At 44.0% G+C, this 17,499-nt stretch overlaps 1 protein-coding gene across 4 annotated transcripts in view; it reads right to left on the reverse strand.

Annotated features, from left to right (window-relative positions):
• Positions 1 to 13,001: 13,001 nt before the first annotated feature.
• mad1l1 (mitotic arrest deficient 1 like 1) overlaps positions 13,002 to 17,499 on the reverse strand; it is a 1,014,619-nt gene continuing 1,010,121 nt past the window's right edge. For all 4 annotated transcript variants that reach the window (XM_073061007.1, XM_073061009.1, XM_073061006.1 and 1 more), the window contains one exon: positions 13,002 to 14,987. In XM_073061007.1, the coding sequence (XP_072917108.1) occupies positions 14,829 to 14,987 (159 nt within the window). In that variant the 3' untranslated portion in view covers positions 13,002 to 14,828. The remainder of the gene's footprint in view (positions 14,988 to 17,499) is intronic.

Genomic DNA, 17,499 nt, shown 5'->3' on the forward strand with positions numbered 1-17,499 from the left:
GGAACCGGAGATATTGGAGGTACTTAATGAGTACTTTGCTTCAGTATTGAAAAGGAAAAGGAAAAGGATGTTGGCGATTGCAAGGATGACTTACAGCAGATTGAAAAGCTTGAGCATATAGACATTAAGAAAGAGGATGTGCTGGAGCTTTTGGAAAACTTCAAGTTGGATAAGTGTCCAGGACCGGATGAGATATACCCCAGGCTACTGTGGGAGGCGAGGGATGTGATTGTTGAGCCTCTGGTGATGATCTTTGCATCATCAATGGGGACGGGAGAAATTCCCTTATTCAGGAAAGGGGAGTAGAGATAGCCCAGGAAATTTTAGACCAGCGAGTCTTACTTCAGTGGTTGGTATGTTGATGGAGAAGATCCTGAGAGGCAGGATTTATGAACATTTGGAGAGGCATAATATGAATAGGAATAGTCAGCATGGCTTTGTGAAAGGCAGGTTGTGCCTTACGAGCCTGAATGAATTTTTTGAGGATGTGACTAAACACATTGATGAAGGTAGAGCAGTAGATGTAGTGTATATGGATTTCAGCAAGGCAATTGATAAGATACCCCATGCAAGGCTTATTGAGAAAGTAAGGAGGCATGGGATCCAAGAGGACATTGCTTGATGGATCCAGAACTGGCTTGCCCACAGAAGGCAAAGAGTGGTTGTTGATGGGTCGGTGACCAGTGGTGTGTTTCAGGGATCTGTTCTGGGACCCCTTCTCTTTGTAATTTTTATAAATGACCTGGATGAGGAAGCGGAGGGATGGGTTAGTAAATTTGCTGATGACACAAAGGTTGGAGGTGTTGTGGATAGTGTAGAGGGCTACAGCAGGACATCGATAGAATGCAAAGTGGGCTGAGAAGTAGCAGATGGAGTTCAACCCAGATAAGAGTGAGGTGCTTCATTTTGGTAGGTCAAATATGATGGCAGAATATAGTATCAATGGTAAAGCTCTTGGCAGTGTGGAGGATCAGAGGGATCTTGGGGTCCAAATCCATAGGACACTTAAAGTGCGTGGGATGAGATGCCAGCGACAGTGGTGGAGGTGGATACAATAGGTCTTTTAAGAGACAGGTACATGGAGTTTAGAAAAATAGAGGGCTATGAGTAACCCTAGGTAATTTCTAAAGTAAGTACATGTTCAGCACAGTATTGTGGGCTGAAGGGCCTGTATTGTGCTGTAGGTTTTCTATGTTTCTATGTAAATTGGAGAAAGGACAATTTTGCTGGTATCAGAAAGGATCAGACAAGTGTGGTTTGGGACAGGTAGTTTTCTGACAAACGTGTAGTTGATAAGTGGAAGACCTATAAAAGTGAAACTTAGGCAGTACACACTTTGTACCTTCCTGTCAGGATAACAGGTTTACAGAAGCTTGTTTTTTGAGAGATACTGAGACCCTGGAAAGAGGACAGAGGTGCATAGCAGGTATAGGCAAGTAGGAACAAATGAGGTACTTGAGGAGTATAAGAAATGGAACTGGACACTTAACAAGAAAATAAGGAAATCAAAAAGAAGGCATGAATTTGCACTTGCAGACAAGGTGAAGGAGAAACCTTAGGACTTACAGGAAAGATATTGGCATGGATAGAAGAATGGCTGACAGACAGGAGGCAGCAAGTGGGTATAAAACAGGGGTCACCAACCTTTTTTGCTCCGCGGACCAGTTTAATATTGACAATATTCTTGCGGACCGGCCGACTGGGGGTGGGGGGTGTTAAACACGACCGGAATACAGCGATACTCGAAAGAGGATCCTTATGTCCAGTCTATTCCGCAATTTAGTTTTCGTGGCATTCAGCACTTGCCTCTGTTCTGCTTGCTCATGTTTTTTCCGCTCAAAAATCTCAACAGGTTTGTCTTTAAGTGCAGGGTGCTTGGACTCAAGGTGCCAAAGCTGTTTTGAGGGCTTCATTGCCTCATTAGACAGACTTCAGGCCTGAGCTCCAGCTTCCCGCCCACCCGCCTCCCGACACCTTGGCCAGGTGCGGCTGGTCATGCATGGGGTGAGAGGGCAAGGTCAGGGCCGGAGGTCCCCATGCTGGGACCGTGGCGGTTGCAGTCTGGAGAGAGCGACCGACCGAGGGAGGAGTGTGACAGGGCGTATGCCCGGCCCCCCCCCCTTGTAGGATCTATCGGCCGACAAAGGTTTGGCTGGAGGGATGACTTTCAGTAGATCACAGCGAGGTAGCTGCTCTGCTACTTACGAAACCCTGAGCCCGAATTAGGTCATTTTAGCACCGGGTTCCCCAGGAACATTCGGTGTGCTAAACAGGTTTGGAGACGGTGGCCAGTAGCAACAGCACTTCTCACCAGCCGTGCGAGGCCAACCAGTGATCCCTGGTGCAAGGGTATCACTGCGTTTCGGCGACTGATGACCTTGTGTGCTTTCAAGTTCAACAGTGGGCGTGACAGGGAATGAGGAAAGGTGCAGCTGACTCATATCGTTCCATATTGCCAAATCATATCGTTTCCTCGCGGCCCAGTAGCACATGCTTTGCAGCCCGGTGGTTGGGAACCACTGGTATAAAAGGCACCTGTTCTGGTTGGCTGACAGTGCTCCTCAGGGTCAGTATTGGGACCACTACTTTTCACATTGTTTGTCAGTGATTTAGATAATGGAATTGGTAGCTTTATGGCAAAGTTTGCGGATGATACAAAGATAGGTGGAGGGGTAGGTAGCAATGCAATTGCAGCAAGACGTAGACAAATTGAAAGAATGGGCAAAAAAATGGCAGATGGAATACAGACTTGGGACATAGGAGTCCTCATGCAAGACTCCCAGAAGGTTAAGTTACAGGTTGAGTCTGGTAAAGAAGGCAAATGCAATGTTGGCATTTATTTCAAGGGGAATAGAATATAAAAGCAAGGAGATAATGCTGAGCCTTTATAAGTCACTAGTTCGGCAGCACTTGGAATTTTGTCAACAGTTTTGGGCCCCATATCTCAGAAAGGATGTGATGTCATTGGAGAGAGTCCAGAGGAGGTTCACGAGGATGATTCCAGGAATGACGGGGTTAACATATGAGGAGTGTTTAACAGCTTTGGGCCTGTACTCACTGGAATTTAGAAGAATGCTTGGGGATCTCATTGAAACCTGTTGAATGTTGTAAGGACTAGATAAGGTGGATGTGGAGAGGATGTTTCCTATGGTGGGGGTATCCAGAACTTGAGGGCACAGCCTCAAAATTGAGGGGCAACCTTTTAGAACAGAGGTAAGGAGGAATTTTTTAGCTAGAGAGTAGTGAATCTGTGGAATGCTCTACCACAAACTATGGTGGAGGCTAAGTTTGTGGGTATATTTAAAGCGGAAGTTGATAATTTCCTGATCAGTCAGAGCATCAAATGATATGGCGAGAAGGCAGGTGCATGGGGTTGAGTGGGATCTGGGATCAGCCATGTTGGAATGGCAGAGCAGACTCGATAAGCTGAATGGCCTAATTCTGTTCCTGTGTCATGGATTTCTACAGATATACTAAGAACAAAAGGATAGCAAGGAACAAAATCAGTCCTCTGGAAGATCAGAGTGGTATCTATGCATTGAGCCAAAAAAAGAGGGTGGGGGATCTTAAATGGATTTTTGCATTTGTATTTACTCAGGAGAGGGTCAGAATCTATAGAAGTGGGGCATTGCAAGGTCATGGACCCTACACAGGTTACAGATTCTGGTGGAGAAATCCCCAGGGCCTGACAAGGTGTTCCCTGGGATCCTGTGGGAGGCAAGTGCAGAAATTGCAGGAGCCCTAGCAGAGAGATTTAAAACATCTTTTGTCACAAGTGAGGTGCTGGAAGCTTGGATGATAGCTAAAGTACATTTTTAAGAAAGGCTCTAAGAATAAGCCAGGAAATTATAGGCCAGTGAGCCTGACATTGGTAGTGGGAAAGTTATTGGAAGGTATTCTAAGGTATCAGACATATACTTAAGTATTTGGATAGACAGGTTCGAACTAGGGATTGTCAACATGGCTCTGTGTGTGGTAAGTCATGTCTAACCAATCTTATAATGTTTTTCAAGGAAGTTATCAGGAAAGTTATAAAGGCAAGGCAGTGAATGTTGCATACATAGACTTTAACAAGGCATTTGACAAGGTCCTGCATGGAAAGTTGTTCAAGATGGTTTAGTCACTTGGCATTCAGGATAAGATAGTAAATTGGCTTTGCGGGAGAAGCCAGAGAGTGGTGGTAGATGGTTGCCTTTCTGACTGGAAGCCTGTGAATAGTGGAGTGCCACTGGGATCAGTGCTGCGTCTGTTATTGTTTGTCATCTATATCAATGATCTGGATGATAATGTTGTTAACTGGATCAGCAAATTTTCTGATGACACCAAGATCAGTGGAGTAGTGGACAGTGAGGAAGACTATCAAAGCTTGCAGCAGTATCTGAAACAGCTGGAAAAGTGGGCTGAAAAGTGGCAGATGGAATTTAATTCAGACAAATGTGAGATGTTGCACTTGGGGTGGCCAACTAGGATAGGTCTTACACAGTGAGCTGTAGGGGACTGAGGAGTTCGGTAGAACAGAGGGATCTGGTAATATAGATCCATAATTCCTTGAAAGTGACATCACGGGTAAATAGGGTTATAAAGAAAGCTTCTGGTACATTGGCCTCCATAAGTACAGGAGTCAGGATGTTACGTTGAATATGTATTAAGCATAGGTGAGACCTAATTTGGAGTACTATGTACAGTTTTGGTCATCCACCTACAGGAAGATGTAAATAAGATTGAAAGAGTGCAGAGAAGATTTACAAGGATGGTGTCAGGACTTAAGGACCTGAGTTCTAATGAAAGGTTAGGACTTTATTCCCTGAAACGTAGAAGATTGAGGGGAGATTTCATAGAGGCATACAAAATTCTGAGGGGTGATGATGATGGTTGGTTCTTCACTTGTGAAGATCAGTCCTTCTGACTGATGGCACAAATGGTGACTGTTACGGCCAATTCTAGATCCACAGACTCTGGAGCAGGAGGAACACAGGAACAGCTGGGAAGTGGGTGCTTGGGTAGTGGGATCCTTCCTACATCTCTTCTTCTCTTCAGCAGTCATTCTTCCAGATTCCTCAAAGTTCTTGGCTGTGCTGTAGATCAGTGTTCTTCAGCAGCCTCTGTCACAGGCCAGCTGCCACCACTCTTTGCCTGAGAGAGCTGCTGCTTAAGTTGGTACTATGTACTTCTTGCGCAGGACACCACACTCTCTCTTGTCCTGAGAGAGTTTTCAGTAGATTACTGCTTTTGGTAACATGGAGTTGTCAATGTGAGACATGTATCCTGTCCAGCGGAGCAGCCTGAGCTGCATTTCGACGCTTGGAAGCTGAGCCTTGTCCAGGACCTCGTTGTTGGAGTCACGATCCTGCCAGCCGATATCCATGATGGAGCAGAGGCAGTGCTGACGGAAGCACTCAAGCAACCGGATTTGCTTGTGGTTCAAGACCCAGGCTCCAGAGTCATGTTGTGATGACGACATCCCTGTACACCTGGCTATTTATGGATAGTCATAGCTGGTGGTTCTTCCACACATTTCCGGAGGTGCCCAGAGGCACTGCTAGCGCTGGCGAGTCAATTGTCAACATCCCTTGCTACCGTGGTGTCGTTGGAGATGACACTGCCCAGGCAGGTGAACTGCTCACCCGTGGTCAGCGACGGTGATCCGACGTGGGTTGTAAATGATGGAGGATCATTGTTCTCTTCAGACTGACCATTAACAAGAAAGTTCTTGCAGCCATGGCGAACTGAGTGACTGCAGCCTGTAGCACGTCCTCTGTGTGTGTGAGAAGATCACAGCCACCCGCATATAGTAGCTTGAGAATGGGCTCTTACATAGTTTTTGTTCAGGCGAGAAGGCGGCGGAGGTTGAGGATATTTCCATCAGTACAGACCCGAATGTAGATGCTCTCTGAGGTGGCCTCTTTCGCTTCTTGTAGCATCATGCTGAAAAAGTTGGCAAAGAGCCTTGGTGTCAAAACAGCCTTGTTTCATGCTGGTGCTTTTGGTGAATGGATCAGACAGGTCACTGTTGTGTTTGACCTGACCGCTTTAGCCTTCGTGGAACTGCTGCAGGATGGTGAGGAATTTTGAGGTACATCCGAGCTTCAACAGAATCTTCCAGAGACCATCATGGCTGACAGTATCAAAGGTCTTGGTCAGGTCAATGCCTTAGATAGATAGATAGATAGATAGATAGATACTTTATTCATCCCCATGGGGAAATTCAACTTTTTTTCCAATGTCCCATACACTTGTTGTAGCAAAACTAATTACATACAATACTTAACTCAGTAAAAAATATGATATGCATCTAAATCACTATCTCAAAAAGCATTAATAATAGCTTTTAAAAAGTTCTTAAGTCCTGGCGGTTGAATTGTAAAGCCTAATGGCATTGGGGAGTATTGACCTCTTCATCCTGTCTGAGGAGCATTGCATCGATAGTAACCTGTTGCTGAAACTGCTTCTCTGTCTCTGGATGGTGCTATGTAGAGGATGTTCAGAGTTTTCCATAATTGACCGTAGCCTACTCAGCGCCCTTCGCTCAGCTACCGATGTTAAACTCTCCAGTACTTTGCCCACGACAGAGCCCGCCTTCCTTACCAGCTTATTAAGACGTGAGGCGTCCCTCTTCTTAATGCTTCCTCCCCAACACGCCACCACAAAGAAGAGGGCGCTCTCCACAACTGACCTATAGAACATCTTCAGCATCTCACTACAGACATTGAATGACGCCAACCTTCTAAGGAAGTACAGTCGACTCTGTTCACTCTGAATCCACAGTGATGCTCTGTGAAGTTGTCTTCGGCAATGCTAGGGATGATTCTGTCTGAGAGAATCCTGGCAGGGATCTTCCCGGCAGTGGACAGTGAGGTAACACCTCTGTAGTTTGAGCAATCAGATTTCTCTCCTTTGTTCTTGTACAGGGAGACAATTACAACATTGCATAGGTCGTTTGGGACTGAACCTTTCTCCTAATAGAGTGTGATCAAGTTTGTGAGCTTGGTCAGGAGAATATCTCTGCTAATTTTGTATACTGCCTCTGGGATCCCATCAATGCTTGGGGCTTCATGGCATTTCAGCTTGGAAATAGCTGCTTTGACCTTGGCCAGAGTTGGCGGGCCATCAAGCTTAAGCCTGACCTCACCTCAATGGATGCTACTTGTACTTGACGATTATCCCCGAAGAGGCTCTCATAGTGTTCTGTCCATCGCCTCGCGATGGCTTCCTTGTCTGTCAGCAGGCTGGAGCCGTCGGATGAGTGTAGAGGGGCTTGAATCTGATGAGTCGGACCGTACACTATGCACAGCAATTCGTAGAAGGTTTGAGTCTGCATTGTGCGACGTTTGTTCTGCTACAGCAGTCAGCAATCATTTTGCATTTGTCTCAGTTGGTTTGCAGCTCTGTATTCTGCCTTGGCTGCTTGGTCATTGGGTCCAGACAGCAACACTTGATGGGAGGAGTGTTTCTTCTGCAGCAGGTTCCAGATTTCAACATTTTCATCAAACTAGTCTTTGCTTCTTCTTGAGGAGTACCCAACTACCTCAACAGCCTCATCTTGGATGGCAATCTTCACATGCTCCCATTTCTTTCCTGAGTTGGAGTCTGAACTTGGGGTGCCTTTGCTGTCCAGTTTCTTCCTTAAATACATCTTGAATACATCACTGAGGCCAAAGGGCGTATCCACCTGGAGTCTTTCCACCACGGTCCCCTTTTCTTCAGTGCTGATTGATAGCCAGTCTGACTGGTCTGTAATCCACATAACAGTCTGCACTCAGCATGACCTGGTGTGTAGCACATCGGACACACCCTTTTGGTGCACCAGGATGTGGTTCAGGAGGTGCCAGTGTTTGGATCGGTGTGTCTCTAGGTCATCTTGAACCTGGTTTTCTGTTGAAAGAGCGTATTTGTTATAACCAGACCTAATTCTGTTAAGAGCTCCAAGAACATCCTCTCATTGTCGTTGCAGTTTCCAACACCTTGATGACCTCAGACTCTCAGCCATACCTCAAAATCCCTACCCACTCTGGCACTGAAGTTGCCTAGGACAATGATCTTATCTGCCTTGCATGTTTCCAATAGGAGGGATGTCAGCTCCCCGTAGAACAAGGGTGACAAATTGGTTGTCTTGCAGGGACATAAGTTAATCTGAGCGTCTGACGTTAGGCTTTGAAGCTTATTAATGATGGTGTTTTTGATCATGAAGCCCACCCCTGAGAGTCTGTTCTTGTTGCTGTTTCTGTCTGACCAGAAGAGAGTGTAGCCTGCACCATGCTCTATCAAAGATCCTTCATCTGCAAAACGTACTTCACTTATAACAGTGATGTCAATGTCAAGCCGAGCTAGTTCTCGTGCCACAAGCTCTGAGCATCTGTGGGGTCAGTCACCTTCTGTAGAGTCCTGCACTGTGAGTACACTGCAGCATGCAGTTCTGAGATATGTCTACTTCTTTGATTTATTTTCCTTTATCTTACCATTTGAGTGAGATGCCCATTGGCTGTGGCGAACCAACCGACTGGTTGAGGGGTATAGAAAGGGTAAATGCAAGCAGGCTTTTTCCACTGAGATTGAGTGAGACTACAAGTAGAAGTCATGGGTTAAGGGTGAAAGGTTAGATTTTTAAGGGTAACATAAGGGGGATTTTCTTCACCCAGAGGGTGGTGAGAGTATGGAACAAACTGCCAGTGCAAGTGGTGAATGTGGGTTCGATTTCAACATTTAAGAGAAATTTGGATCTGAGGGAGGGGTATGGAGGGCTATGGTCTGAGTGCAAGTTGATAGGACTAGGCAGATGACTGATTCGACATAGCCGAAGGGCCTGTTTCTGTGCGGTAGTGATATGTGATTCCATGAAGGATGTTTAATGATGACAATCCTCCCTCACATGAATAGACTCAATAGACTGGCTGAACACTTCAAGTAATTCAATTCTGTATGTTTGTGAGCCTAACACGTTGCAATCAGCTACACATATGTAAGTCAACTAATTATATTTCTCTGGTCCCACTTCCGCTAATAAATCTCATCTCTTCCATTATGTCTGTAGATAAGCCTTAAGTTGACATCTGTTCAGTTTCATTATTGTCAGTACCTTTTTAATCTCTTCAAAATCAGCACGAGAGTGTTTCCTACCTGATATCTGCTGCAGCAGCTGTTCTGTGGATGAGCATGAAAAAGCACATGGTGGCAGATAAAAACTTCAAGCATTCTCTGAGGGATCAGATGCATTCCTTTGTGGAGAGGTTTGATAAGGCAGATGCAAAATGGATGTTTCCACCTTCGTCTGACTCCAAAACTAGGCAACATGAAATAGATGTTTTTTTAAAAAAGTGTGCCCAAACTGGATCACATTACACTGATATTGTTAGCTTTGCTTGACTGAATATGAGATTAACATGGAGTAAGTATCGTTTGTGACCATTTCTGAGTTGAATTATGCTAATTATGAAATCATATGGACACTCCTTGTAATTCTAATGTGAGTTTTGTATCAAGGCTGCATGAATTGATATTACTCCCTGTGCAATGTATTGCTCTGGGTATGAAGCAAATGGTCCAGGGAACACCCTGTGCCGAGCACTCCTGGGAGAAGGTGCTCTTAATCCTGCAGCTTCAGATAAAAGATCCACAGCTTCAAGGTTGAAAAGTTAAAAGTAATTTTATTATCAAAGTATGTATATATAACCATATACAACCTTGAGATTCATTTTCAGGAAAAATAAATTAAATAGAACTATGAAAAATTAAACATAAACAGACAAAACCTGACAAACAAGCAATGTGCAAAAGGAGAAAAACTATGCCAATAAAAATTCACTTTCTCCCCATGCCTGCCCATCACCTCCTTCTGGTGCTCCTCCCCCCTTTTCTTTCTTCCATGGCCTCCTGACCTCTCCCCTTCAAATATTTTGTATCAGTTTTTACAGTAGATGACACTCAAAATATCCCAACACTGGATAAACAGGGGGCTCTAGGGGGAGAGAAGCTAACTACCATTCAAATCACCAAGGAAATGGTACTTGATAAATTAATGGGACTGAAGGTGGATAAATCCCCTGGACCGGATGGCTTGCATCCTAGGGTCTTAAGGGAAGTGGCGGTCGGGATTGTGGATGCATTAGTGATAATTTTTCAAAACTCGCTGGACTCGGCAATGGTCCCGGCAGATTGGAAAAATGCTAATGTAACTCCTTTATTTAAAAAGGGCAATAGACAGAAGGCTGGGAATTATAGGCCAGTTAGCCTAACATCTGTGGTTGGCAAAATGTTGGAATCGATAATTAAGGAAACAGTAACAGGGCATTTGGATAAACATACCTTAATAGGACAAAGTCAGCATGGCTTTACAAAAGGGAAGTCATGTTTGACAAATTTGTTGGAGTTCTTTGAGGACATAACATATAGGGTAGATAAAGGGGAACCAGTGGATGTGGTGTATTTGGACTTCCAAAAGGCATTTGACAAGGTGCCACACCAAAGATTATTACTTAAAGTAAAAAATCATGGGATTGGGGATAATATTCTGGCATGGGTGGAGGATTGGCTTTCTAACAGAAAACAGAGAGTTGGGATAAATGGTTTATTCTCAGACTGGCAGTTGGTGACTAGTGGTGTTTCGCAGGGGTCGGTGTTGGGACCCCAACTCTTTACAATCTATATTAATGATTTGGAGAAAGGGACTAAGTGCAACGTATCGAAGTTTGCTGATGACACAAAGATGGGAGGGAGTGTAATGAGTGCGGAGGACATTGAAACCCTGCAGGGGGACGTAGATAGGCTGAGTGATTGGGCAGACATTTGGCAGATGAAATATATTACTGACAAGTGTGAGGTCTTGCACTTTGGCAGGAAAAATAATAGAGCAAGTTATTATCTAAATGGAGAGAAACTGGAAAGTGCTTCTGTGCAAAGGGATCTGGGGGTCCTGGAGCAGGAAACACAAAAAGTTAGTATGCAAGTGCAGCAGGTGGTCAAGAAGGCCAATGGAATGCTGGCTTTTATTGCTAGGGGGAAGGAGTATAAGAACAAGGAGGTCTTACTGCAGTTGTACCGGGTATTGGTGAGACCACACCTGGAGTACTGCGTGCAGTTCTGGTGTCCATATTTAAGAAAGGACATACTGGCTCTCGAGGCAGTGCAGAGAAGTTTCACTAGGTTAATTCCGGGGATGGGTGGGTTGATGTATGATGAGAGGTTGAGTAGATTGGGACTCTACTCATTGGAGTTCCGAAGGATGAGAGGCGATCTTATTGAAACATATAAGATTGTGAAGGGGCTTGATCGGGTGGATGTGGGGAGAATATTCCCAATGATGGGTGAAACTAGGACTAGGGGGCATAATCTTAAAATAAGGGGATGCTGTTCCAGGACTGAGATGCGGAGAAATTTCTTCACTCAGAGGGTAGTGGGGCTGTGGAATTTACTGCCCCAGAGAGCTGTGGAAGCTACTACACTCAATAAATTCAAAACGGAGATAGACATTTTCCTGGATAAAAATGGCATTAGGGGATACGGTGAGCGAGCAGGTAAGTGGACATGAGGCTAGGTTTAGATCAGCCATGTGATCTCCTGGACCAGTTTTCGATAGCCTGGATGGGTTGGAGAGGAATTTTCCAGATTTTTTCTCCTCAATTGGCAACTCGGTTTTTTTCCCCGGGTGATCACATGGGTTTGGGCGGGATGAATAATAAAATAAAATGGGCGGCATGGTGCCCTGCTGGTTGGCACTGTTGCCTTGTAGGATTCGGTGAAAACTAGAGTTAAGATTGGATCAGCCATGATCTTGTTGAATGGCGGAGCAGGCTTGAGGGGCCGATTGACCTACTCCTGCTCCTATCTCTTATGTTCTCCAGCCCTATACCTCCTCTCCGATCAACTTCCCAGCTCTTTACTTCCCCCTCCCCCACCCGGTTTCACCAATCACCTGGTGTTAATCTCTCCTCTCCCCCACCTTTTGAATCTACTCATCTTTTATTCTCCAGTCCCACTGAAGTGTTTCAGCCCAAAATGTCAACTTTCCATAGATGCCACCTGGCGTGCTGAATTCCTCCAGCATTTTGTGTACATTGTTTGGATTTCCAGCATCTGCAGATTTTCTCTTGTTTGTAATATTGAAAACATAATCACTTTCTGTTCCTGGGTGTTGTGTTGGAGGCGTGAGTACAGTATACACAACAATGTCAGATGGACTGAACTGCTCCTGTCCTGTGTTGGGGATATTGTATAGAACTGGAATACACCATGAAGCAGATGCAGAACTAGATTACTCTTCCTGGCAGTCAGCATAATGATCAGAAAACAGGCAATTTCCATTATGTACGAAGTAACACCTGTTTGATATACGTTTATCACTGCACTGATAAGACTGCTGTTTGCTTTTGCAATGATTTTCCCTCCTCCTGTCACTAGTGTTGTGAAACCTCCCTGCCTGTGGCTGAGACCCAACATACACACAATGAGCTCCAAAGTCTCCGCCAGTGCCGTCTGAGGCCAGCTGCAGGGAGTGGAGGTAGTTTTCTCACATCTACAGCTCCTCTCCCCAGCCCTGGCCATCCCAGAACATTTTGCAGCCAGTAAGATTAGGCAAAGGTGCAGAGCAAGAAAGGTGGGGGGGGGGGGGGCGGGGAGGAAACAGTTTATGCACAGCAAGCTCCCATAAACAACAGGACTTATGCCATTGGAACTCATGCATGAAAAGGGTGGGATGAGTTCAACAGAGGTCACCACCCACATACCAGAGCGGCACCTCCTCCTACTGCCACAGTGTCTTGACCAGGTTTCTGTCAGATATTGTCAAACTTATCTGGTAACCAGAAGCAAAACCCTTCCAACCATTTAAGATAACTCATAAGAGTAAATAAAACACATTAGTTTTCATGTTCTGTGTCTGGGAAGCCAGGTCACGACAGCCATAAGCAGAAGTTAATCATCAGCTCAATCCTTTTAATTAAAAATGCAATAACTCATTCATTTGTAATCTTTCAATGTTGTATCACTTAAATAAGAGAGTAATTCAACACTTCCATCTTCCACATCTTTATTTGCCACAAATCAATCCTCCCAAAATGACAACATTGTTACATTGTATAATATGCGGTCTTCATCATACAGACAGATTCATTCAGTTCTTGCACAAAGCAGACATATAATGAGTTACAAAGTTATGCGTAATATTACTCCCTTTAATCAATCCTCTGGTCACTTAGTTAGCCTATTGCAGACAAGACAATAAGAACCCTTGAATCAGTAAGAAATGAGGGGAAAGATTTCACTTGATCATTGTTCAAAAACATAATGAAATGGCACAAGACCAGTTGCTGAACCAGGATGGTAAGAGTGTTCCTTTATCCCCGTGTGGTTGAATTAAGCTGCTGACATTCATATAGCTGGAGGAGAAAGCTATTAAAAAATACTTTTAGCACATTGTTGCCTAAAACTAAACATCAACAGTTAATAAAGTCACTGAGACCTGATGCATAATCTGGATTCTAAATCATCGCAGTACAAAGAAAGAAAGCACTGATACTCATGTCCCTTCCTCTTTCCCTTATCCACTCATCTCTCCTGCCTCCTCTTTATTTTCCCCTCCCCTCCCTCCAGCCCAAACATGAAGTCTCTCTTTAGCTGAAATATGCACAGTGAAACAAGAAGCTTTTACTAATTATGATCAACCGATGCCATAGCTTTTTAAAATTCCTATCTTTGATTTCGATACTCTCTGCATATGCTTTAACCCAGACATGTGTTGTCACTCCAAGAATGGTGGTTTGTATCTTCCTGGGAGCAGTTGCACATTATAGATCGCCTGTCCACATGGAGACTGACAAAGATGAGTCAGAGAGGGGTAGGAGGAGTGGAGAGAGAGGGGAAGGGAGGGAGAGGAGGACAGACTGGGAGGGATTGAGGGGGAGGAGTGGGAGTGAGGGGGAGAGAGAGGGGGGAAGAAGAAGGGGGAGTGGGGGAGAGGAGGAGAGAGAGAGGGGAAGGGAGAGAGAAGAGAAAGGCAGGAAAGAAGGGAAATTGCCAGATTGGGGGGGGGGGGGGGAAAGAGTGTGCTAGGGAGAGGTAGAGAGAGAGTGAATCAGAAAGAGACACCTACAGTGTGAGAGATACAGAAAGGAGTATAGAGAGAGAGAAAAAGAGAGAAATGGAGAGCAAGAGAGGGAGGAGAAGCGACAGAGTGAACAAGAATCCCACTTGCCTCTGCACAGGACTGATCTATCACACATGTACATTTCCTGCTCTATGCTCAGCCTCTGTATGCAATTCTGAGCTATCGGCTGTTGTGACTGGATATCTTTAACCCATCATACACTACAGAACTATCAGTAGAAGTAAGAGGGAGTGCAGCAAGTAAATCCTGATGGATGTTTTGTGGGTAAGAATTTATATCAACAACAGGATGCTTGGATTTGCACCGGGATTTTTGCCAAAGACAGCAGGGTAGCTTAATTTCACTTGTATTTTATGTCAACTGGTGAGAACAGTTTCATCATTTCTTAATCATGTCCTTCACTCCAAAGTCCCTGCATCTGAAAAGCCAGCATTTGTCTCACTCCCTGCAGGAGAAGGAGACCCCTGAAGGCAGCATTGATATTGGCAGCTGCGAAGTTCATGCTCTGTTCACTCTCCTTTCCAGCTGCCAGGAGATGAACGAAGGCAAAGAAATTAATTAAATCCACAACTAAAGCAAAAATAAATGTTTGGAAAACATATTAAGCAAACATCCCATCACAAATCTACTAAATGTTGAACCAGTCTCTAATTAACACTTCTAAAATAAGCTTTCTTGCAGTATAACAAAATATATAGAAAGGTCTCTTCAGTGACACAGATTTCCACCTCCACTATGCACAGGTCTGGCGACTGAAGAGGTCAAGGGTGATGGCACTAAGGAATGCTGGGATGCTGTTCTGATGATGCAGGTGAAGGTTGATCAGGTCGGTGAGTGAGCGGGAGAAGTCTGTCTCCAACAGTTGCATCTTTGCTCCAAGACTATTGGCAGCCTGCAAGGAGGAGGAATATAATTCAGCCATTGACTGTATAAACATCACTAAGTTTAAGCCAGTTTTCTTCGTTTCATTCATTGTTTCCTTCTCTTATTTTACATCAGTCTCAGTCCACCATTCAATCCACATGCACAAATTCAGTCTTTTAAGTCTCCTTAAATAACAAGCTCATGTTTAAAAAGATTTAGAACTTTAATGGAAACCAGTCCAGATCTGCAATACACTATTTACTCTGAATATCACACCCAAAAACTGAGGGCATTCATAGATCTTTGCTGTGTGTCTTGATCAATATCATTTTAGATAAACAATTACATTAATAAAACCTGATTGGTTGTTCTCCAGACATTTGTTTGACAGTATCTCCATCAAATACCAGTGTACCTTTGGACCAGTAATCACTGCAAGTCTGAGATCTGTACAAAGACAACTGTGGGACAGTGCCTGGAGCTTCAAACTACCCTATTGCTCTGATTCCATGGCCTTCATTATTTTCTCATTGACGGCCCCTAGACCCTAAGGTGTCACGGTCCTGAACTTGAGTCATGAGCCTCTTCTTGCTGACATTTCCCTAAAATCTTGGGAACTACCACTTAATGAGATATCAATTAGTGTTGAGAGGGTAGTGGTAAGGGATTAATAATCAGGAAATAGCACCTTTCTCCTTCAATCATGAGACATAATAAGTGTGCACAGCGACAGCCACTGCTGCCAATATCATTCATGACAGTCCCTTCAGCTGTGTATGGCTTTATATATGTGCAGCCCTTTGAACTACTCCCACTTTGTTTGAGTTCCGCAAGTCTTATGTGAATTGGTTTGTACACTATGCAATGCTCTTCATTCCACATTTAGAACTCACTGGGAACAAGTAGTTTACATTGGCAATGAAGGAGAGGTGGCAATGAATCACAACCATCAACAACACAGTTACTGAGCATCAAATGACATGACATGACTGCATTGGAAGGGTAGATCTGAGAAACATGACATGGCATAGCAAGTCTGATGAAAAGACAACCATGTGGAGGATAGGAGAGGTAGGATCAGAGGAAATGCCAGAACGAAGTGACAGCTCAGTTCCAAAGAGGTGAAATTGAGAATATTAGTGCTTAAGACAAAAAGAAGAAATGCTTCTGTTTGCAAGCAGAAAGAATGGAGATGTTCTTCAGAAGTCTAAGGTAAAGGTAAAAATATTCCAAATGCAGCCAACTGTGAATGTTGGGAAACATTCATATTGATACTTACGTCCACAAAAATATTCAAGTCCTATTTGAAGCAGAAACAGACTAACTGCAAAAACCAATTTAATCCTGTGCCAGAGATTGTTGTATCATTGCCAGAGTCAGGAGAAGAATCAAAAGGTGAATTATTATCTGAATGGAAAGAGATTGCAAAAGGATGAAGTTTGCAGGCAGCTCCAACAAGTAAAGGTGAAAGGGCTGGTATTTTACAAGTAGGGAGGTTTTGCTTCAGGGTGCTTGGTCAAACCTGGAATAATATGCCCAGCTTCCTTACCAAGTAAAATATATGGCAGTCCTGGAGGGAGTTCAAAGAAGATTCACCAGGCTAATTCCTGGGATGAAAGGATGGTGTGATCAAGAGAGGCCAGACAGCTTGGGTTTTTAATCTTGGGATTTAGAAGAATGAGAGGTGATCCTAAAGGAGCTTGACAGGGTAGATGTTTTATTTTCAGTGATGGGAGAGTCTAAAGCAAGGAAATGTTGCTTTTAAATAAGGGATCAGTTATTTTAAACAGAGGTGTATTTAAATTTCTTCACTCAGAGGCCATCAAAGTGGTGGATGCCAGATTATTAAATATATTTAAGGTGGAGATAAATGAATATTTGAAAGACTAAGTAACAATGGGTTACGGGAAGCTAGCACAGAAGAGGAGATGTGGCCTGTTGCAGATGATTCTTAATGGCAGGTCAGGCTAGAGAGATCTGGTGGCCTACTCCTGCTCTTACCTTCTTGTGTTCTTGTGTTATAAAGTTTGAAGATAGTAACCAGATGTGAGGAGAGGCCACTAGTCACAATATTGTCACTCTAATAAATCTGTAGAAGCATTGTAACTTTGGTGGCTGTTCACTGTAAGGTAAGATTGCAGTGGATTAAACGATGCGCACTGGGAATGTTCCATTAGATTGGAACATAGAAAATGTAACTTTTATTCAAATCAGGAGAGAGGCAGAAAGAGCAAGAAGCTAAAAGTCAGTTTAACATCTGTCCTTGGGAAAAAGTTAACTAAAATTAGTTATTACAACAGGATGCTTAGAAAAAATTAAAGTCATGAGGTAAACATGGATTTGCAAAAGAGAAATCAAGCTGACCAATTTATTGGAGATTTTTGATGAAATAGCATGAAAAGGATGTTGTATTTGTTGGAGATCAATTATTCAGTCCAGGACATGGCTGAGGACTCCTTCAGGGCTTGGGTAGCTTCACTAAAGACCTTCCCGTAATTATGCATTTGGAAATGTTCACTGATGATGTTGCATAATATACG

Source organism: Hemitrygon akajei, chromosome 11, assembly GCF_048418815.1.
Source record: "Hemitrygon akajei chromosome 11, sHemAka1.3, whole genome shotgun sequence".
NCBI classification, from domain to species: domain Eukaryota; kingdom Metazoa; phylum Chordata; class Chondrichthyes; order Myliobatiformes; family Dasyatidae; genus Hemitrygon; species Hemitrygon akajei.